Here is a 20513-nt window from a genome sequence, read left to right as displayed (position 1 = left end):
GGCAGCTTTGTTGACTCTTCAGATCATTAGGGATGAAGACTCTGTCAGTGTTTTCCAGGCTTAAGAAACCTTTAGGTCATTCGTTGATGTTAGATTATTTTATATCGTATCTGCTTGATCTTTATTTTTCCTAACTCAAACTCAAATAACCACTTTATCTATGCTTAAAAAATAGATGAAGAACCCTTTATCCACCTCTGTGATCTTGTTTTTAACCTTGTGAGTTATTTATTGTTAAGTGATAGTCCTGTGCTGCTGTTTTATTATAGCCTTGGTGCAGCAGGGCAGTGTTTGGGGCAAGATGCTTGTCTTAAAAGGCTATCCAGCATAGATGAATAAATAAGCAGAGAAAACACACAGGCGAACTTTCAAAGTGTTCTTCTTTTTGTTTGTTTACTGCCTAGGTCGTCTTGTGAAGTGTCTGGAGCAATCAATTTCCCTAGCGCTCTCTGTTTCACATAGGAATAATTTTATTTTGTTGGTTTTGGAGACAGTGATGTGTTTCTAGGCTGCTGGAGGTGTTCCTTTGGCATTCCATCAATCTCACCTACACATCGTTAAAATCCCCCATGGCAACGGAAATTACTTTGATTGAGTAAATACTCCTCTGTGAAAAACAGCTGGTGAACTGAGTGTAGTGAACTTGTCCAAACTGCATCTTGTAGTTAGACTGTAGCTGTGCAGCTAACAAAGCAGTTCCATGAATCTTAAAGTCTAAAATGTGCAGCTTTGAAAGAATCCTGTGTTATACATGATATCTGGTCCTTCACTAGGCTGGTTCTCAGTTTCCATGCCTTATTCTCAGAAATTCTGATACTGTTTCATTTCCTCGTCATTTCTCCAGAAATCAAAGCACTGCTGCCCTAACGTGGGAGCACAGAGCTAGAATCCTCAGCATATTCCAAGAACTCTGCACAGCCTGGATGTGAACCTGCACTTCCTTGATTGCATGACTCACCTTGCACACCAGTTGAGCCGCTCTGGAACCTCCAGAGGGTACAGTTCTGTCCACATGCAGTGTGAAATCAACAGTGCATTGTGCCCCTACACAAGCTTAGTTTTATTGGTCTGCTGTTTTGAGTGTAGTACTTTTTTTTCTTGACCTCTAAACAGGTCTGCAGTGTTGAAAGAGTCAAAGAGAGTATTTGGTTAAGATAAAAGTCCCTTCAGTTCTACACACTGTGAGAATGAAGACAAAGTGGTCTGACAGATAAACTGTGTTACAAACTGCATGGCATTAGAAGAGTTGACATTTAGAAAATAATATGATCTTGGAGTCTGGAGCTTCTTGTCTTAGTGAAAGAATAAATAGGTTACTAAAAATAAAAATCAGTTTGCATTTTTTTTATGCCAAAAGGGAAAACTCAAAACGTTTTTTTCTCATGTGGGACAAGTAGACTTTGGTTTGACATTCAGTCTGGCTAGCCTTTTACAGATGCAACATCTTACCTTCTAGACCGGCGAGAGCCACACTATCCCAAATAATAATAATCAGCCTTTGTCATGTTTTATAATAGCACTAAAATCCAAGGATGTAGCGTTATCCTTAGGCAATGACCTTTTGGGTTCATTAAGCACAAAACGACTGTACTAAATTACCAGTATAATTAAGTTTTTATAATTTACAATAGGTTTAGTGTGGCCTTTTCTTACCTGCCAACCTACAGGGGTGTCTGTTAAATCTGCTCTTTTCTTTACGGAACCCAATACCGCAATATTCCTTTTTTTTCTTACTAGCTTTCTGAAGGCCTTTATGCCAAAAATGCAATTTCCACCATTTTGTGAAAATAAAACAACTCCTGGAATACCTTTCATTATTTTACCAACTACACGGCTCCCTTTCTTTAAACATACAGTCAATAAAATAGAAATACATCAATTTCTTCAGACCTGATGTTAATCAGTAAAACCCTAGCCAGAATTGAGAGAATTAAATTAAAAAGCAGCTTTTTAGCACACATTTTTCTCCTTTATTTCCAACCCAAAGCAAGACCCGTTCTGTAAGGGAGGAAGCCCAGGATGCTGGCAACACACTGTTAAAAGGATGTTAAAAAAATACATGCTTTCTCTATTAGAGATTTTTTTCATGACGTTGGTTTATAAATCATCATACATGCTCTGAATTACAGCCTTATAAACCTGTTTCTGTTTTGATCATTAAAAATTGATGCATAATGTTCAAACTATTCTAGTTTAAACACAGTGAGTGGGAAAAAGACTTATTGCCAATCAAAAGTAATTGAAGCTATTACATCAGTGCAAAACTTAAGTCTTGCTTGGAACACTATATTCATCACATTTATGATTGCGTATTAAAAGGTATGGAGGAAGTAGTGAGAAGCTATCTTATGGGAGCTGTCTCCCCAGAAGCAAATCACACTCCCATGATGCTACCCGAAGAACGAGTGAGGGAGAAAACACAAAGGGAACAAAGGAAGTGCTCGCAAGTGATGGAGAGAAAAGAGTGCCAAGGGAGGACGACGCGACACATCAGAGGGGCCGAGAGAGATGGAAGCGAGAGGAAGAAAGATATGAAAGCTTGACAAACACAACTCTCAATGTAAAAGACAGACCAAGGTCACTGCCTGAAAGGCATACACTCTTATAAAGTTCTTTGTGTTTCAAAAGCTGGTGTTTTAGAAGACGAAGAAGTGTTGATACAGTACGTGACCCTAGCCTGGAATTGAGGGTGACCTACATCTCAGGAAGTGATAAGGTAACGGGAAGCTGCGTTTTAAACGTTCTGAATCTATTGTGGTATTCTGGAAAAATCTATGTAATAAACCAGTTGAAATAAAACTAAAGACTAAAAGCAAACTCTTATGCTATCTGCATGTTCTAAATGTTATTGCTTATGTTTAATATTCTGTGTGTCCTCATTTTTTATTGTTTTGCTGAGATGCAATTTGTTCATGCTCATTAATTATATTATTAATTATAATATTAATTATAATTAACACTAATACGCTTCCCCACCATTTCAAATGCAGTTTTTGCTGGAATAGTTAGCAGTCATGGCAAATAATATTGATCAAAATCTAAGCTGTAACAATAGTTTACAGTCATACAGAACACACATAATAGCATATTAAACAGGTAAGAATTTAAATATTAATGAAATGTAGTTGATCCCTTTAAATATTAATTCTAATGACATGGATTTAAAAAGTGTTGCAGAATGTGAAGGAAAGTCTTACATGACAAGAGTTAATCCGAAAAAGCATCAAAATTCTCATTACAAAAGAAAACTCTGACACAAACTATATGACAGAAAGCAATTGATTATATGATAAAGAAATCTGTAAAGTCTTCAGCCACGTCTTTGATACAAAATAATGGATGGAGAGCTATAAAATGCTGATGCTAGGCTATGATTATATTAGGCAATAATCATCACCACATATCTTTCCAGACTACAGGGATGCACTTAGAGCAAGCATCGACAAGTTAAAGATGCAGTTTCCTATATGATTTCAAAACTGATTCACAAAGGACTTCAGCTGGATTCAAATTCAGGTGAAGGATAGTAGTGAAAAAAGCCTTGACATTCAGGTTGGTGAGTCATGCAGTCAGGGGAGCCTAGGTTTGCATCCTGGCTGTACAAAGTTGCTGGTCTTTCCTGGGGCTTCCATAGGGAGTGTTGCATTGGCTCTGAGACTACAGCGGGTTAGGTACAGCAAACCCTACTGGCCGGGCACCTGGTGAGTTCAAGCAGACACCTGAAGGAGTAGCATTTGTCCTCCAGATGACAGTAGCTCGTCAACATCCACTTTCGACCTCCTGGGTGTAAGGGGAATCGGAAGACCTAACTAACAGGTACAGTTTGCACATGTTAAAAGTTATTTGCTAGATTTCTAATAACAGGAAAAATATTATATTGGACATCACGATTCTTCGACAAGGGCAATTAGACTGTGCTACCCTGATGGCTAAGGACGTGAGTCTCCACCGTTTTCAATCCAGCACTTTTTAATGTACAAGCAATTCATTAAAAAGCAAGCAGTGCTGTCTAAAAATCCCCCATAGACTGCTGCTGAAATGAAAGATGACCCTCTTAAGCGTGCAGATGTACGAGTGACAATCTGTGAATGTGTGCCGGCCTCGATAAACTCTGATCTCAGGCACAGGCCTGATGCGTATTTATGTGTCGGTTATATTAATAGCCATCATTAATAAATGAATGGCTAAATATATACCACTTAATTAAATTCCGGCTAATTGAAACAAATCCCCACTTTATGTGATGAGAGAGTAATGACTCCCCAATTGCCTAACCTAGAGCTTATTTCCTTTAGTCTCTCTGTGTACATAAATACCATTCCAGCTGGCTGGTTCAAGGGTATCCTCTCAATTACCTCCAACTTCACTGAAAAGGTTAGGAGGATGAATTTTGGAGTCTCCATCTAGTGCACTGGCACTTTTCAGACCTGACCTTATGAAAAAGAAACAAAACAGTGGCACCAAAAATGGTTCAGACAGTTCCACTACATTTCAGCCTCCATAGTTTTATAGTTTGACCAATATTAATATCCTCAAGGGGCAAAAAAAAAACAAATAATGTGGAGTAGTGGTTAGGGCTCTGGACTCTTGACCGGAGGGTCGTGGGGTCAATCCCAGGTGGGGGACACTGCTGCAGTACCCTTGAGCAAGGTACTTTACCTAGATTGCTCCAGTAAAAAACCCAACTGTATAAATGGGTAATTGTATGTAAAAATAATGTGTAAAGAAATAATGTAATTGTATGTAAAAATAATGTGATATCTTGTAACAATTGTAAGTCACCCTGGATAAGGGCGTCTGCTAAGAAATAAATAATAATATTGTGCAACAAGGTGGTTAGGGTAGTCGTCATGAAATAAAATCCTTCTCATGTTTCTTTTCTTAACTCAATTTGAAATTTTCAGTTCAAATCCTGTCTCACAACTGCACCCTCCTTAGTAAGTTAGATGGACTGGTCTTGCTATCAAGCCAATTGAATCACCTGCTGAACCTAAGCAACGGATGTGATCTAGCTTTACACGGTAGGCAAGTAATGAGCTGGACTATGTCCAGCCGGTTTCTTCTTCCAAACCTATAGGAGTGCTAAGGCCAATGCAGCCAAGATAGACAACTCAGTACAATCAGGATTTGAACCAGCAAGCTCCTGATCATAAGACTTCCCCTGCACTCTGCTGGATAATCCACTGGATATCTTATTCTTGTATCTCTAAATCTTACATTTCCATAAATGAGCTTCACCTTTCTAATCACAGTGGCAGTCTGGTAAAGCTGGAGTTAAATATACTGTAATTAAGACCAATTTCAAAGATAGATTATTTCCTGTAAAAGACATGGTTTCCAACTAGGTCACTTTTGATGGGTTATGTAAAATATAGATAACTATCTGTGTGGCATTTGTGCAAATTATTGAAAGAGGAGGAAGATCTTACCAGGTTAATGAAAAACCAATTTAAATATCAAACCAAGTTGAATAGAACTTGCTCCTTTGACGAGAACAGACAGAGATAAAAAAAAAAAAAAGAAAAACTTGTAATATATATTTCCTGGAACATTTCATTCATTTGTATTGTAATACATGTTGTTTGAAAATAATAACTACATTTTAGTCAAAACTGATATTTTAAATTGCTAACTGAAGTTATGAATAAAACATGAGTTATAAATTAGTTCAAACTCCTTTTTGCTTTTTGAAAAAGATACATATATTTTGTTCTCTGGAAACAAATCAACACCGACAATAAGGCACAAAACCCACAAGCAGGTGAGAACTTAAAGCATATATGGAAGCTACTGCAGATCAAGGTCAGTACATTAGGTCTAGATACAAAAATGCTATCCCTCTTCCTTAATTATAAGATCCGGTAACTTTTTGTTTACAAATGAACTGCCGACTGGTGATATGAGGTTACAAAGCTCTAGAGCCACACCGGCTGGCTCTTTTGCATAGTGGTGGCTGTTTGAGCTGTGCATGTTTGTTGGTTCACATTTTGTTACGCTCAGAATGGAGTGTTTAGAAGAGGGCTCATTATTAAGGTGTCCTTTTCCACATGTGAAATTCTCAGTTTAAAAACATTTACGTGCCATGGTACTGAGGTTTATGATACTGTGAAAATACATTATTCGAATGAATGTATTAAAAATGACTCCTCTTAAATCTTGCTGTTTTTAAATAAAACTTCTCAGAACTTTTTAAAGACATGCTTCCCGAATGTAGATACACATTTTTTTTAAACCAGGACAATCAAAAAGGAAATGCGCAGAATGATAAAAAGCAGGAATTTCTTTGATACAGTGTTAAAATAGACGGTAACACTTTACATGAAGTGTCTGTAATTACTGTGTATTTACATAGTAGTTACTTCCTAAATACATGTGCACTTACACTTAATTACAATGTTATTATGCATAGTTACAAAGTACTTAATGTATAAATCTTTTTGCACAATATAACTCTAATCCTGTCCCAACCTTAACTCTAAACCTAATCCTATCCCTAACCCTTTTTTGATACAATTGTGCATATATATATATATATATATATATATATATATATATATGTATATATATCATGCAAAAAATTTTAAACATTCAGCACATTGTAACTATGCATGATAACAATGTAATTGTGTAAGTATGCATGCATTTACTATATAACTACTATGAAGAAACACAGTAATTAGAGACACTTAAGTGTTAGTGTTACCAAAAAGACATTCCAGAATATTTTTAATCCGGGGCTACCATACGTTATGCAAATGTATTTCACATACAGTTAATATATTGGAGAGTCAATGTGTGGCGAGCAAATTGAACACAGCCCAGGGAGTGAATTCAGTTAATACTGCTTCACAATTAAGACTATGTTGGATTTGGCATAGAAATTGAATTCTCCTGTCCTAACTCATTACATAAGGTACTGAATCTAATAGTACAAATGTGATTCAATGTGCCATTGAGCTTTCCAGTCCTGTCACTGTGTCTGCTAAAGAGTGATTCAGTGTATGCAATCGCTGTCGTGTTTTATGAAACAGGATCACAATTGGAGAGACAGAGACTGGGCTTTTATCAAAGTTAGTAATACAATCCTTGGTCAAGAAATGACGGGGTCCCATTAAAAATGAAATTCCTATTTATGAGACCCTTTAAAAAATTAAAACTGTCTCTCTCAGAGCTTCCCATTTAATTAACTTTTCTTTTTTCTTTTTCTTTTTTTTCCCCCTCAGTGAACTCAGCATAGTAATAGGTTATGAATAATTCTGTTTCAGCTTAGCTGGCAATTAGCCGCGACAGTATGGGCCATTATTTTTTCCTTTGAAAGTGAAGACGTCCAAAGTAACTGGATGAGATTTGCAGTTACCCTTCCCTTTCCCATCTTTTCATTTGTTCCCTGCAAATCCTTCCATACTAGGGGTTGACTTCTTTAAATCCTGGGGCCCGAAATTAAGTGGTGACATTTTGCTTTTCTTAGGAAAAATGCGTCACTCTCGTGCCTTTTGGTAGCAAAGGTTCCCATTTTCGAGCCACATACCTGCACGTCAGCACCTTCTCTCCATAGCAGGTGTGTGCAGAATTACTTGTACTTGTTATTTTCTTTAAGAAGTATTTATCCAATACATCTATTCATAATGTGTTGTTATCAAAACAAAAAAATCTCTCCCTCACGTTTCCAATTGAGTACCAATCAATGGCAATTAACTTCCACACTGAATTATTTTTAAAAAACAATTGGAAAATTATTTTCCTCTCATCCAGGGCGCTGGCATGTACCGAGGCCATAGACTGCCATTGAAAAGTACAAGTACAAGTACTAGTACGAGTACGAGTAAAGAGCACACCCCTATTCCATAGCTGATTGATGAGGTAGTGTTGGCAGTCAGAAACCAATTTTTGGATACTTCTATAGGATACAAATGGTACCTGACTTCATCTATTAAAACGTTTCCACTACTTACACATAACGGTGAGGAATATGTTCCCAGAAGCCAGCACCACTTTTTCCCTCGTGGCGCGGTCGTAAATTCCAACGTGGCATTCGTACGGCCCATTATCTGAGATCCGGACCTCTGGCAGCCTGAAGAGAAGAGATCGAAACATCTATAACTACAAACACTCAACCAGGACTGCAGCCCAAAGTGCCTGGGTATAAAGAGACTAGATCATGGGACTGGAGGACACCCACTGACCTTCAGTTATCCTGAGCTGCTGTGGAGATTCCTACAGCGAGGGAACATAATTTAACTTTCTAAATTGGGGGCAAAATAACTATTTTGAATAGCTTTGTAAATTAGGATACATCACAGTTGCTAGTTTGCCAATGGAACATAGCAGTGAAATCTATTGAAAGAAATAAAATAGACCTTATTTTATTTAAAAGGAGTTACTTATGTTGGTCTCTCATCATTATAAAACCTTCTAGGCTTTCACATAAAAATTTGAACAAACTCAGGAGAAATTAGAAAAGCTGTGCCCAAGTGATATTGTGAATATGGAACAAATCGTATTTTCATGGAAAAACAGAAATACCTATCTGGAAAAATACTTATAGAATCAGTGGTAAGATATGGGTTATACAATTTCAGGAAAAGGATTAATAAAAAAAAAAAAATTAAATTTTTTTAAAAAAACATCATTAATATACAATTTAGAATACATCCTGCTGTACACAAAACTAGAAGCCAAATCAGTATTCTTAGAGGAGCAAATATGTCAGAAACAATTGAACGTGGAGTCAGGTAGACACAGTTAAAGTGCTATGATTTATTTTAAACATGAACAATTGTCCTTGATGTCAAGATATGTCAAGAGCCCCCTCTCAAATCCAACGAGAGTTGGCTGCATTTTGAACAGCTGCAGTAATGAGTTTGATGGCAGGGGAGCAGGAACCTGAAAAAAACTGTTTTTACTTTAGTTAAAGCTGCAGGCAGTGTCACTCAATGATGTTCCATTTTAAATACGATTGCTATGTGACTGTGAAGCTATGCACAGCAAAGTTTCAGGCGGGTAAAATATTAAATACTGCAAAAATTATTGACAGGAAAATCCTTGCAATCATCAGCAAAAGTGAAGCAGAGGAAGTAGTATTCCAGTAGTATTCAAGCCAGGTAGATTTAAACCTCCCGCTGTGGTCTGTGCCGTGCTTTGAGTTTACCACATTCTCCCCCAAACCTCTACCTAATTTTCCGTCTCACCAGATGGGTTGGCAGTCTAACAGCCTCTCTGCCTCTCTCTCAGCACCAGTTGAGATATGTCCATCAAAACTGAGGCAGCTGCAGGTTGATTCTGATGTCAAAATCAAGCAAGTTAAAATGCTGTGATGAATGCGTATTCTAACTGCTTTTATTATCTAATAAACAATGTTGTTTTTACACTGCAAGAGTTATACTGATATTCATCCATAGTTTATACTACTGTGTCTGTACTTCAATAGACCTTGTTTGCTAGTCAGTTTCTTTACGTTTCCTAAAGCTTCTAATTTCTTGTCACCCTGTCACTCGATCAGATAGGCATGCTCCTGTTAGTACCTGCAGCAGAGGGACATTATGAATGACTGGTTTTGTTGTAGCTTGCAGAAGCTATAAATAAAAAAATAATAATTAAAAAAATTAAAAGAGGATATGCACATCATTATCTCATCAGCTACTAAAATATTGTGAGACTGTGTAGGCAATTTAGTAAGACAGTGGTAATGAAGATTTTGGTGTCTAAGACAACAAAACAAAAATCAGAGGTAAAATGATAAAGCGTGCCGTTGCCTTCATGCCTTAGTGTTGAAAAATTTGTCTACTGGACTGAGTTTCATGTGGCTTCCTCCCCAGATTTCATCATTGAGCATATGAAGTCATGGTTGAAGAATTGTAATAAAACAATGTTACTGTGCAACGATATGCTGGCACAACGGGTGGGGTGATTGGTGCTTGACTCAAGATGTTAAATAGTGTTCAGAAAACTGCCTTGCTTAACCTTTTCCGTGCCTTTCTCCAAATGAACTAGGGGAAAGAATCCTGAACATGTTGTCAATCTAAGGTGTATGCATTTGATTTCTTACTGTTCGAGCATCATTTAATAAAAACAATCGATTATTAATTAAAAGCCATTTTCTTAATAAGAATCTGTAATGTTATTTTAGACAGACATTTGTTCACCGTATAGTGCAGAAAGACCTTTATGGAGTACGGTTGTAAAATGTTGAAAACGCTTTTATAAGAACAATAAAGAACACTTTTTACCATGGCACACCAGCAGACACAACGTGCATTTACAGTCTCATCACCGAACCACTCCAGCACACTGACCATTCCAAAAGAAACTGGAAATGGCTCCAAGCCGGTCCTGTAAAACTATTTTAACAAACAATTTAAAAAGAATGACTCTATCCAACACACACTCTTTCTAATCGCCCTGACCTTATGCTGAGCTGAGTTGTATTAAGACGTATTGGCTCTGACTGCTGGTCTGTGGGCCCGGGCCAGTGCGGACAGATCTGTCTTTAGCATTATCCTTCTCTCACACACACACACACACACAGATGGCATAGATCAATAAACCATTTTGTCTTTCCTTTAGGAATTTAACTCTAGATGGACAACTGGATTGCAAAGCGCCATCTTCCAAAGAGCTATCAGCAATTTCACACACTGAGTGCCAGGACTCCCTCTGCTAAAGCATTACTATCCAACACAGCAGTGTTTATAGGATAGATCATTTACGTTCCTGGTTTGTTACATGCATGTGGCAGCAGAGAAGAAACCTAGATCTTTTAAACAGTAAGTTGAATTGAACTGTGCATTTTGCAATAAACCAAAAAAAAAAAAAAAAAATTAGGCTATTCATTGATTAAACATTTGGTTAGTGCTTAGTTTGTGTACTTGACTTATGGGTTGATTTGATTATTTTCCACTACCAGAGAATCCACCTGGACTGCAACAGCCACAAACGTTTAGGGGTAATACTGGGATAACTATGGATAGGTGGATAGATTTTATGGATGATTAACCCTGCAGTCCATAGAATTCTGCGCCTGTCAGGCTCGTCAGGTCCAATTGATTTTACATGTGCTGTTTAAAGGTAATTTTATTCACAGTAAAACAGGTTTAAAAGGCACTGCATATCAACATGACACGCAGTACTGCATCTCCAGCCCTGCCGCACCATGTGTTCGCTGTATTTATCACATACCTCTTCTGAGTCGTACATACTGATAAATCATCTCCTGATCAGTCATTTTATCACCAAACTCCTCAATAATGCTATCCAAGTCATTATTTTATTACTATAACATTTCAAAAAGCTTGGCAAATATCTGCGTTTTTCTGTGAGTGCTGGATGCGGAAGCAGCCATCTTGTTTATGTCTGTGTTATTTCTGTGATGAAGGGACTATGCATTTTGCTAAGATCCGCCTCCAGTTTTTTTCCTCCGTCTTTTCCCTGCTTCTCTCAGCTTCTCTTGGCCATTGAAAGCTTTTCTCTGCTTTTTTCCAGAGAAAAAACCAACCAGGGATCTGTGAATGATGCCTTTTTGATGATGTCGGACAGGTTACGACATTGGACCGGAGCGGGAATGTTACAATGTCGGACCTGCTCAGATATAGGACCGCAAAGGGTTAATATAGTAAGAGGCCTTTCTTCCCTAATCAGAATAGCTTACAACTTTGTTACCACTGTGTGACCATGGGGATGTTTTCTATAGAAATGCTTCTGCCTACCTCATAAAAACTAGACTCATTGTATCTGTCAACTATAAGATCTGTATTAAATGCTCAACTACGCATCATTGCAGCCTATAAGCACTCATAATACAGACATTTCAAAGCTTGTTGACCATTGTGTTTTTGTATAAGGCTGTCTGACCAATTTTAGTTAGCCCTGCTTTTCTCAGCAGTCTCGAATGTCCTATTATGTTCCCACACTGCAGAAATCCCCATAACAGCTCAGGAGAACTGAAAGTTAGTCAATTTCCTCTTTATACCCAGGATCTGTACAGCAGATGTCTGCAAGCTACCTGCCACTTTAATATTACTGGCCATTTCTCTCCCTGCTCTGCAGGAGCGCCAATGCAATGCTCCCTGTGGAAGCCTTTGCAAAGAATGGGAACTTTGTATGGGACGTGCGCTCCCCTGACTGCATGACCCACCCGGCACAACAGACGTGCCCTTACCAGGTGAGCCTTTCTGGGGCCTTGAGATGAGGACAATTTCCGAAAACTAACTTGGATAACATGGACTGGTTTCTGGTTATGAAACTATGTAGTTCTGTAAAGTTGTGTAAAGTTGAACATGATCGCGGGATGCTCTAGCTGTAAGAGGAAGGGTATTACGTTGGATTTCCCTGAAAGCTACCAGAACCGGTCTTTCGATACCTTAAGCACATAAAAAGATCATCGTGATGCAAAAATAAAATGAAGAGATGTAGTCGCAACACACTGGGGTCCTTAATGAATATTACAATTTACCCAATACCTTTTTTAAACATGTTTTCCACTGTGGAGAAAGTGTTTTACATTTTAGCAATTTAAGTCTAGCCAGACCATTCGACTGCCAAGTGCCACTGCCCAAAGAGAGTGTGTCTCTTGTACAAATGTCCACAGTGTTTCAAAAACACCATACCACTCATAGTCCTCTATGTACAGTGTAAAGTGCAGGTGGGGTTCAGTTACCTATAACATATTATAGTGTTGTGACAGGATTTCGATACTCACCGCACTGTTGATTGGTACACAAGGTCTTCACGCCTTCGATAGTCCTCCATGTGAGAGTAATTGGTGTTGAACATGGCGTCATAAGTGAAGATCTTCTGTTTGATTGTGCCCCCATCTGTAACCTGTGAAGCAAAATAGGGAATATGCATTTTAATATAGACTCTGGGAGCAACATTGAGTTCAGGGGTATCTACAGACACACCTTAACACAGCTGTATGACAGGCAAATATAGTTAAAACAGGATTTCAATAACTGCAATAAGAACCACTCTGAATGACTGCAAACATCATACAAAGGTAACAGAACAGATAATGGGGTGTCCTTATTAAAAAGGTGGCAGGTACTGCTGGTAATTGGGTAAAAGTGGTCATCTAATGTTCTGGGTGATCCAAAACACATCACCCAAGATTTCACAATCAAATCAAGCCCTCCTCATATCCATTACTGCATGTGATTGTTTCACAGATCTAGAGCGGTTGGTGGTTTTGCATTTTCAGTTTCTCTATTTTTGCTTCCAGGGCTATTTTTATTTTATTTTATTAGTTCGATTCATTCTTGGCTGGTAGGCTGAACTGTCAGGCAGCTCGTTTCAGGTATTTCTTTCATACTTACAGTGCAGTATGTAATTGGCACATACCAGAAAATGCTTGTTTCCCAAATGTGTGTGTTGAAATAAACAGGCCCTGTTCAAATGCGAAAAATCCAACTAGTGTGTATTCCCTCTCCGTTCTGTACCAGACACACTAGTGTGTATTAAGATATGTATATGCATTTCCCCCTTTATCTGTTTTCTATTATTATAAGTGTGTTTATAAATTATTATATATTACAGCTCCCTTTGATGCAATACCAAGCATCACCTTCAAAACCACCATTAACTGAAAAAGCTTTTTAATATAAAAGAAATGCTAACTAAATAACCTACACATTATGAAGGCACATTTGTCTTTAGCCAGCATTATTTAAAAAAACAAAAATAATAATCTACATCTAGTATTCACGTAAATGCACATTTTTCTAATCTGTGCTGATTCTTCGCTGTTCAGGAAAAAAATACCTAATCTGGCTGTCCCAGCCTTTTCGCTCTGCATAAAAGTAGCCCACTGCATTAAATATTCCTACTTGGTTGGTACGTTAAACAAAAACATTAAAATCACAGTTGTGGTACTTTTCATTTTCAACAATATAAAATATGTGCTACAGTGTTGCCAAGGACATAGGAATATACTTCTTATTTACATACTTTTAATTTTTGGAGAGGTTAGCTGCATATAGTAACAGAAGTTAATGTGAAACAAAAAGTATATTTGTAGCTTGACAAGTGAACTGTACCACAGTGTGAATGATCGATTTCAGCTCCATGTTAATATATGGGTTTAATATCTCACAAGACTATATGCCAGAAATTCTATTAACACTACGTCTGGAAATAATGTGTACAGTCTGTTTTTGATGCTGTCATATTTAATCTAAATGCTATAAATCCTATCGACTGTGGCACCAATCCCATTTAATTTCACATCACAGCCCACTAGAAGGGGTGTAACATCCTATACACTCTCCAATGATTTTTCAGATTGCTTCCCACCCACCTCGTCTTTGTATTCCATTGTTCTTTATATGTACATGAAGCAAAGTTTGTGACTCAGAGAGTGCAATAAGTTGTGTTAGAAATTGATAGATTAATTTGCTACATGAGGTAACGGTTGCATTTGCTGGATCTGAGAACGACCCAAGCCCCAGTGCATTATTTGTCAGGAGGTTTTGTTAAAAAAAACCCTCTTAAACCTGCAAAATTGAGACGCCATTTATCTACAAAGCATTCAGACTGTGAAAAAACAGGAACTTTGCCATCAGCAACTTTCAATGCGCAAAATGACCACATTCCTTGCTGACCTGGTAGTGACGATCCAAGCCCAGGAATCTCATTAAGTTAGGTACCTTATATAAATACTTTCAACATGTACTTATACATATACACATAAAAAGAAGTTTCAAAATACTGTTGTGACAATACGTGACAAATGGTCCGTGGGAAAAATCCAAACACCAAGGTGGTCCCTACATTGAACCACTGCCCTAGGGTGTATTCCCTCCTGTTCAGTACCAGACACACTAGTATTGACATTGTCTGTTTCCAAACCTCGTGCCAGACCTGGGCTCAATTACAACTGTAACTGTGCAATTTGTAATTAATTGCAATTACAATGTAATTGTAATTGTGGCTCAACCTTGGCACACCTGTGTATCTGTAATTACTGTATCATATAATTGATCAATTACAGTTTAATCAGGCAGTTATTTGTCATTTGATCATTATTCTTGTATTTTCACCCACTTTGGTGATCCTAGTTTGAAAAAAAAAATCTGTTATATATTATGTTTCTGTTTTTGTACCTGTGATTGCTGATTGTTTATTTAAACCAAACATGTTAATGTGTGTATTGATTTATGTGACTTTTTAGTGTAATTCTAATTGTAATTACTATAGCATAATTGTAACTGCAGTTATAATTGAACAAAATAGCATTGTAAGTGTAATTGCAATTTCAGCAAACAGTTCTATGTAATTGTAATTATAATTGGAATTGGAATTGACTCCAGGTCTGCCCACTACCTCAGTGAGTGACACTGTGTAGCATCAAGAAAAAAAAAGAAAAAAACAGGGGATTGTTAATAATATCTGCCATTTGTTTCTAAACCCTGTAAAAGCTGAGTTCGAATGTACAATTCTTAAGCAGTACTGGAGGAAAACATCATACAAAATTGACTCCTTTAGAGAATGATATTGGATGATGATATATTTGACTATATTCCATTTGTGACAGTGGACTATAATGTAATGATCTAAAAAGTGATACTACAACCCTTTAATTCCATATAAATCCTGCTGTCTCTCTAACGTGATTTATCAACCCTCTTACTAACTAAATAAAATAATAAAGAAGTCAGATGCATGATGCTTACGAGTTAGTGATGACATTAAGACTAATGTATTTGTTTTTTTCCATGTATAAATCACCTGCAGGAAACTGAAGCTCAACGTTTAAACAGTGGGCCTTGAAAACAAAAATGCCGGTATATTAAATAAAAGAACTAAACAAAAACAACATAACCTTTTAATTATTTGCACATAGGTGCTTCTACAGCTAGTCTTTGCACAAAAAAAGGATAGATCGTTTAATAACAACATATCCCTGTGTCAGTATGCAGAAATAAACCGGAGATAAATAATGCAAATACAGCTGATTAATGTTCATGTGTGCATGTTTAAAGGTGGCTTGATATAATTCATATATTCTGGTATATGAGTTAGATAACTAGAATGTGAGACTGCCCATGATACACAACTAGAATATTTTTGGGGAAATCAGGATGCATAGAAGAGCTCAGGGACTCATGAAATTGGAAAGCTAATTATACAGAATAGTGAACTTGCTCTTCCTCTCTATGGGAGTTTTAATGCAGACAATGTCTATAAGGAGTCATACACTTGCCGGTGGTGCCACATCAGGTATAATAAAGAAGACAGAAGCTATTGTCCATCACTTGTACTTTCAGTGCAACATTTTCAGAATATTACTTTAACCTTCGCAATATACTGTAAGTGACTGGTAAGGCAGAGCTAGTTCAGATTACACCTAATCTTTATCGCTGCTTAAACTGTCAGTGCTTATTAAGAGAATAAAGTTGGAACATGCCATTATATCATTTTTAAAGCCATTTTTAAACTAGTTTCACCCTTACAGTACAATAGAATACGATGCAATATAATGCAATTTCCAAAAATGCTGACAGTGAATTGTGTCTATTGTAGCTGCCTTTGTGTTGCCCTTTGGACAATTGCATTTGAAGGGTAGTGCAGTCATTCATTAAGGAAACTAAACCATATCTGAATATTTCAGTTCTTATTTAGTAATAGCAGAAATCCCACTGAAAGGCAACATACGTTTTAAAGAGAATACCTGGAGGCAACACAACAGTAAAATCAAAAGAAGACACATTGTAGGGTGGGAGAAGTAAGCCGCCCTGGATAAGGGCATCTGCTGAGAAATTAATAATAATAATAATAATAATAATAATAATAATAATAATAATAATAATAATAATAATAATAATAAAGCCCTGGTCATTTAACTGAACAGTACAAGCTGTATTAAAATATATCTTTGTAGTAGCAATTCCTGTGCACTATCATATTGGTGTGCGAGTATCTCAGCTGAACTAAATGTGAGTTGTAGAATGCCCATTGTCTTGTGTGAAGCTGCCCTGATATGTTTCTAATTACTAGAGTCTCTTATTCATCTTGCTCATTTAAGAAAAGCCTTGCCCGTCCACTGAGACATTCAACTGCTGCAGACGTGTACTCCAGCTAGTGATGCCTGAACACACGTCCTCTGCAAATCTCCCAGCAACGGACACGTAGCCTGCTTGTAAATCTCTTGGTCACACTTTAAAGTAAGTGCCTATTCGCAACACACTGATGTTGATTAAGGGTTTAATATGAGAGAGTGTAGAAAGTGTCATGATCAGATTACTTAATTGGAGTTCAATAGGAAATCAAGTGTTAGTTCCTGCATAATTACATCTGAAGGACAAAGGAAAGGACACACAACCAAGACTATTCTTAATTAGAAAAAAATCATTAGGAAAGATCATATGCATGGATCACATCGGTTTTTCGGAAAAAAGATACTTCATCAGCATTTTCCAGATATTTTGTTCCTTACCATGCTTTTTCGCTTTAGATCATTGTTTGCTATTGCAGCAAAAAATACTGCACATGAGGCCTTAAGCAGTTAGCTGTAAAATGCATAGAATCGATGATCCCAGACCAAAACTGAAACCATGAAATCTTCCACTTTCTTTAATACATATGCAACAGGGCAGAGAATAGCTGACCATGCACGTTGCAAGCAAGCATGTTAACCACTACACCATAACAGCCAAGCTCCTCAGCATTCGTGGTTATAGAGCTTTTAACCTCATCTCACCAACAGGGGTCAGGATCTATAACAGCCGTGCATTACACAACGCTACTCGTGACATATTTGTATGGTGACGGATGTGGGGAAGATTATGGCTGAAGTGGATTGTAGTGTCTGAAAAGCGTCATTCAGTTTGCACTGTAAGCAAGGAATAAACGCAGGGAGTAAGCAGGCTCAATCACCCTGTATCAATCAGAAAAGCTGGATGTTCTGTTTTTGTTGCATACACAGTACACAGTGTTTCATTGTAAGAAGCATTACACGAATCCCTGCTATTATTCGTATAGACAAGTGACAAGCCAATTTATTATTTTACAGCCATTCAACAGCATCCAGCTGAGTTTTAAACACATGTCACAGTGATGTGCATCATAATTACAGTCAAAAATAATTCTAGCTATCTATCTTGAAACCTTCAATTTAGGTAAGCATCTGACTGAAAATTCTCCATTAATTATAGCTCCTTGATCAGTGATGTGTAGAAAAAAATATATTATTAATTTGTAAGCCTTTATTGAAAATGTACAAAATACCATTTTATTTCTGGCTTATATGAAAGTTGTGTAGGTGATGAAATGCCACAAAAAATAAAATAATAAAAAAAAAACAGAAACTGTCTGAAAGTTGTTTAATATCTGGTGGTATAATCGGTAGCAAATCATTTCTCAAGGATTACCGCCAGCCAACTAGTTCCCCTTCTCTGCTGCTAAAAATCTTTAAGTTCCTTGCTTACATTTTATACTTCAATTTGGAATATGCAGATATTTCAAAGACAATTCTTTAGACATTTATATTGACTTATAAAGAGAAGCCAAAGGATCTCTGCATTGGAAACATTGGTTTCCAGTTTTTTTTATTTAACCTTGGAGTCCATCTATAGTGCGCCTGATCTGGGCCATCAGAAAAAAATAAAGGTTTATTTTAAAATCAAAATGTAAAGGAATCTGTGGAATAATCCAACATTTGTGCTAATCTAAGAGATCTGTAGATTATTCCAGCACTGGTTCCAACACTTTCAGTTCAATCCTTTTAAAACAATCTGGCTGATTTGTAGATTCAATCTACAGGATGATCATTGGATTATGACATGCTGTGCTGTAGAGGTGTTTAAAGATCTCTAGTCTGACAGTAGAAAGTGTTTTGCACTCTATATGACACACAATCAGGTGTGGCTACACATGTAATTGAATGCACACAATGTAATATTATTTCATGATTAGAAATTGGATAAAAGATTACAATCTCTAATCACACTGGTGGGGAGTAACATAGCCCCAATCGAACCTGGGCAGATAGTGTGAGAGAAATCTTATGCATCTGAAATATAATCAAAAATGTCATGCCTGATTGAATTTATCTTTCCGCAGGCCCAGTAGGCAATATCCTCTGTGTGGTATTTTTAACAGGTGGGAGAAACGGCGGGTTGGGTTTTGTAGAGTTTTTCCATTACTGTAATTTTCACTTTATTTGCCACACTCTTTTACAAATGTAAGGAAAATATCTCTATATGAGCATATGTTATATACTTGGCGTGAAGTATATTTGTGTTATAGTATTATTTATAGTACAGTATATTATGTATAGTGTACAATGGTATTTTTGCTAGGGTGTGTTATACAGAAGATGCATGGCAGGGAATGTATGCCACTGAAATGCCTGTTTAAAATGATAAATAAAATGAATAAAGAAAGGGATAACAACAGGCTTAGAACTGAGACGGAGTCCAACAACTTTATATCAGTCAGAGCAGACCTGCAGCGGCTGTCTCCCTGTTTTAAGGTGCCCTGTGCACATTCAGAGGCAGGGTTTAAGTGTCGTGGCTTTCTGGAAATGGCTTTTCTAGAGAATTGCAGATGGCAGCAGCAGTAGGAGGGTTAGAACGAGTCTCTCCATCATCGCTGTGACATGTAGCAATCCACCCCCAACTGTATCCTGGTCTCAACTGGTTTTCAGAAGCTGTTTAATAATTTTTAGGTTCCTAAAAGGGCCTTCTGTATGAGACAAAAAGGCCTACTGTAGTGTAAGAGGCATTTCGCCTCTGGAGGTCTGTGCTCACATCACAAGAGAAATGAGTTTGATGGTTCAGAGCACAAAAAAACAACACATAATTTGGTAAAATGTGTCTTTTCTTGATGGAGGCCCAGGACTGAGTGGCAGGAGATGTGCAGGTCAGGGTTGAAATGCATAAATGTAGCCAATGTCCCTGACCTTTCATCAACACTTAATTCGCACCAGATATTACATTTAAAGATGTGCCCCCAGGTTTCAGCTTTGTATGTGTCCTTGTGAAAAAGCTGCTTTCTGCTGTTAATAAAGTTATAACATCTTCCTCAAGGTAACTGACGTCTATTGAGCAGTTGGGGAGCTTTCATAAGTGTTAGTAAAAAAATCTTATTGCCCTATGTAACACGGCCAACGTACTGTTATTGAAGCATGCCTGCTGTATTTTTCCCACGGTGCTTTATCTTGCAGTTGTGTCTTTCTTTTGTTTACACTGCAGTTTGTGTAGACATGCCTGTGAGGGGTACCATCGCTGGTACAGTCATGTGGTTTCCTCTCTTCTTCCCCGCTCTGGGTGCTACCATTGCTGCCACCCTATCGGCAGCAACTGTTTTGTAAATCTTGTAAATAAATCTCAGGCGTTAAAACGTCAGCTGTCCTGTGTCTCTCCCTTTTGCCAGTGGATACCCACAACCCCCTTTGACACTCATGATGTGGTGTCTGTAGTTCTCCCTAATTGCTTTAGAATCACCCTGTATAAAATATACAGCATGTGAAATATCTCATCTATCATATAAAGCACTGTGTTGCATATGGACTTACTAGTGTT

At 37.4% G+C, this 20513-nt stretch overlaps 1 protein-coding gene across 1 annotated transcript in view; it reads right to left on the bottom strand.

Moving 5' to 3' along the window:
- LOC117432124 (immunoglobulin superfamily member 21-like) overlaps nt 1–20513 on the bottom strand; it is a 137439-nt gene that overhangs the window by 24694 nt on the left and 92232 nt on the right. Inside the window, exons 3-4 of the mRNA XM_059001894.1 lie at nt 12695–12816; nt 7953–8071 (exon numbers count right to left, since the gene is read on the bottom strand). Of these exons, the coding sequence (XP_058857877.1) occupies nt 7953–8071; nt 12695–12816 (241 nt within the window). The remainder of the gene's footprint in view (nt 1–7952; nt 8072–12694; nt 12817–20513) is intronic.

This window comes from Acipenser ruthenus, chromosome 27 (assembly GCF_902713425.1).
Source record: "Acipenser ruthenus chromosome 27, fAciRut3.2 maternal haplotype, whole genome shotgun sequence".
NCBI classification, from domain to species: Eukaryota; Metazoa; Chordata; class Actinopteri; order Acipenseriformes; family Acipenseridae; genus Acipenser; species Acipenser ruthenus.
This window is presented reverse-complemented; position numbering and strand designations above follow the sequence as displayed.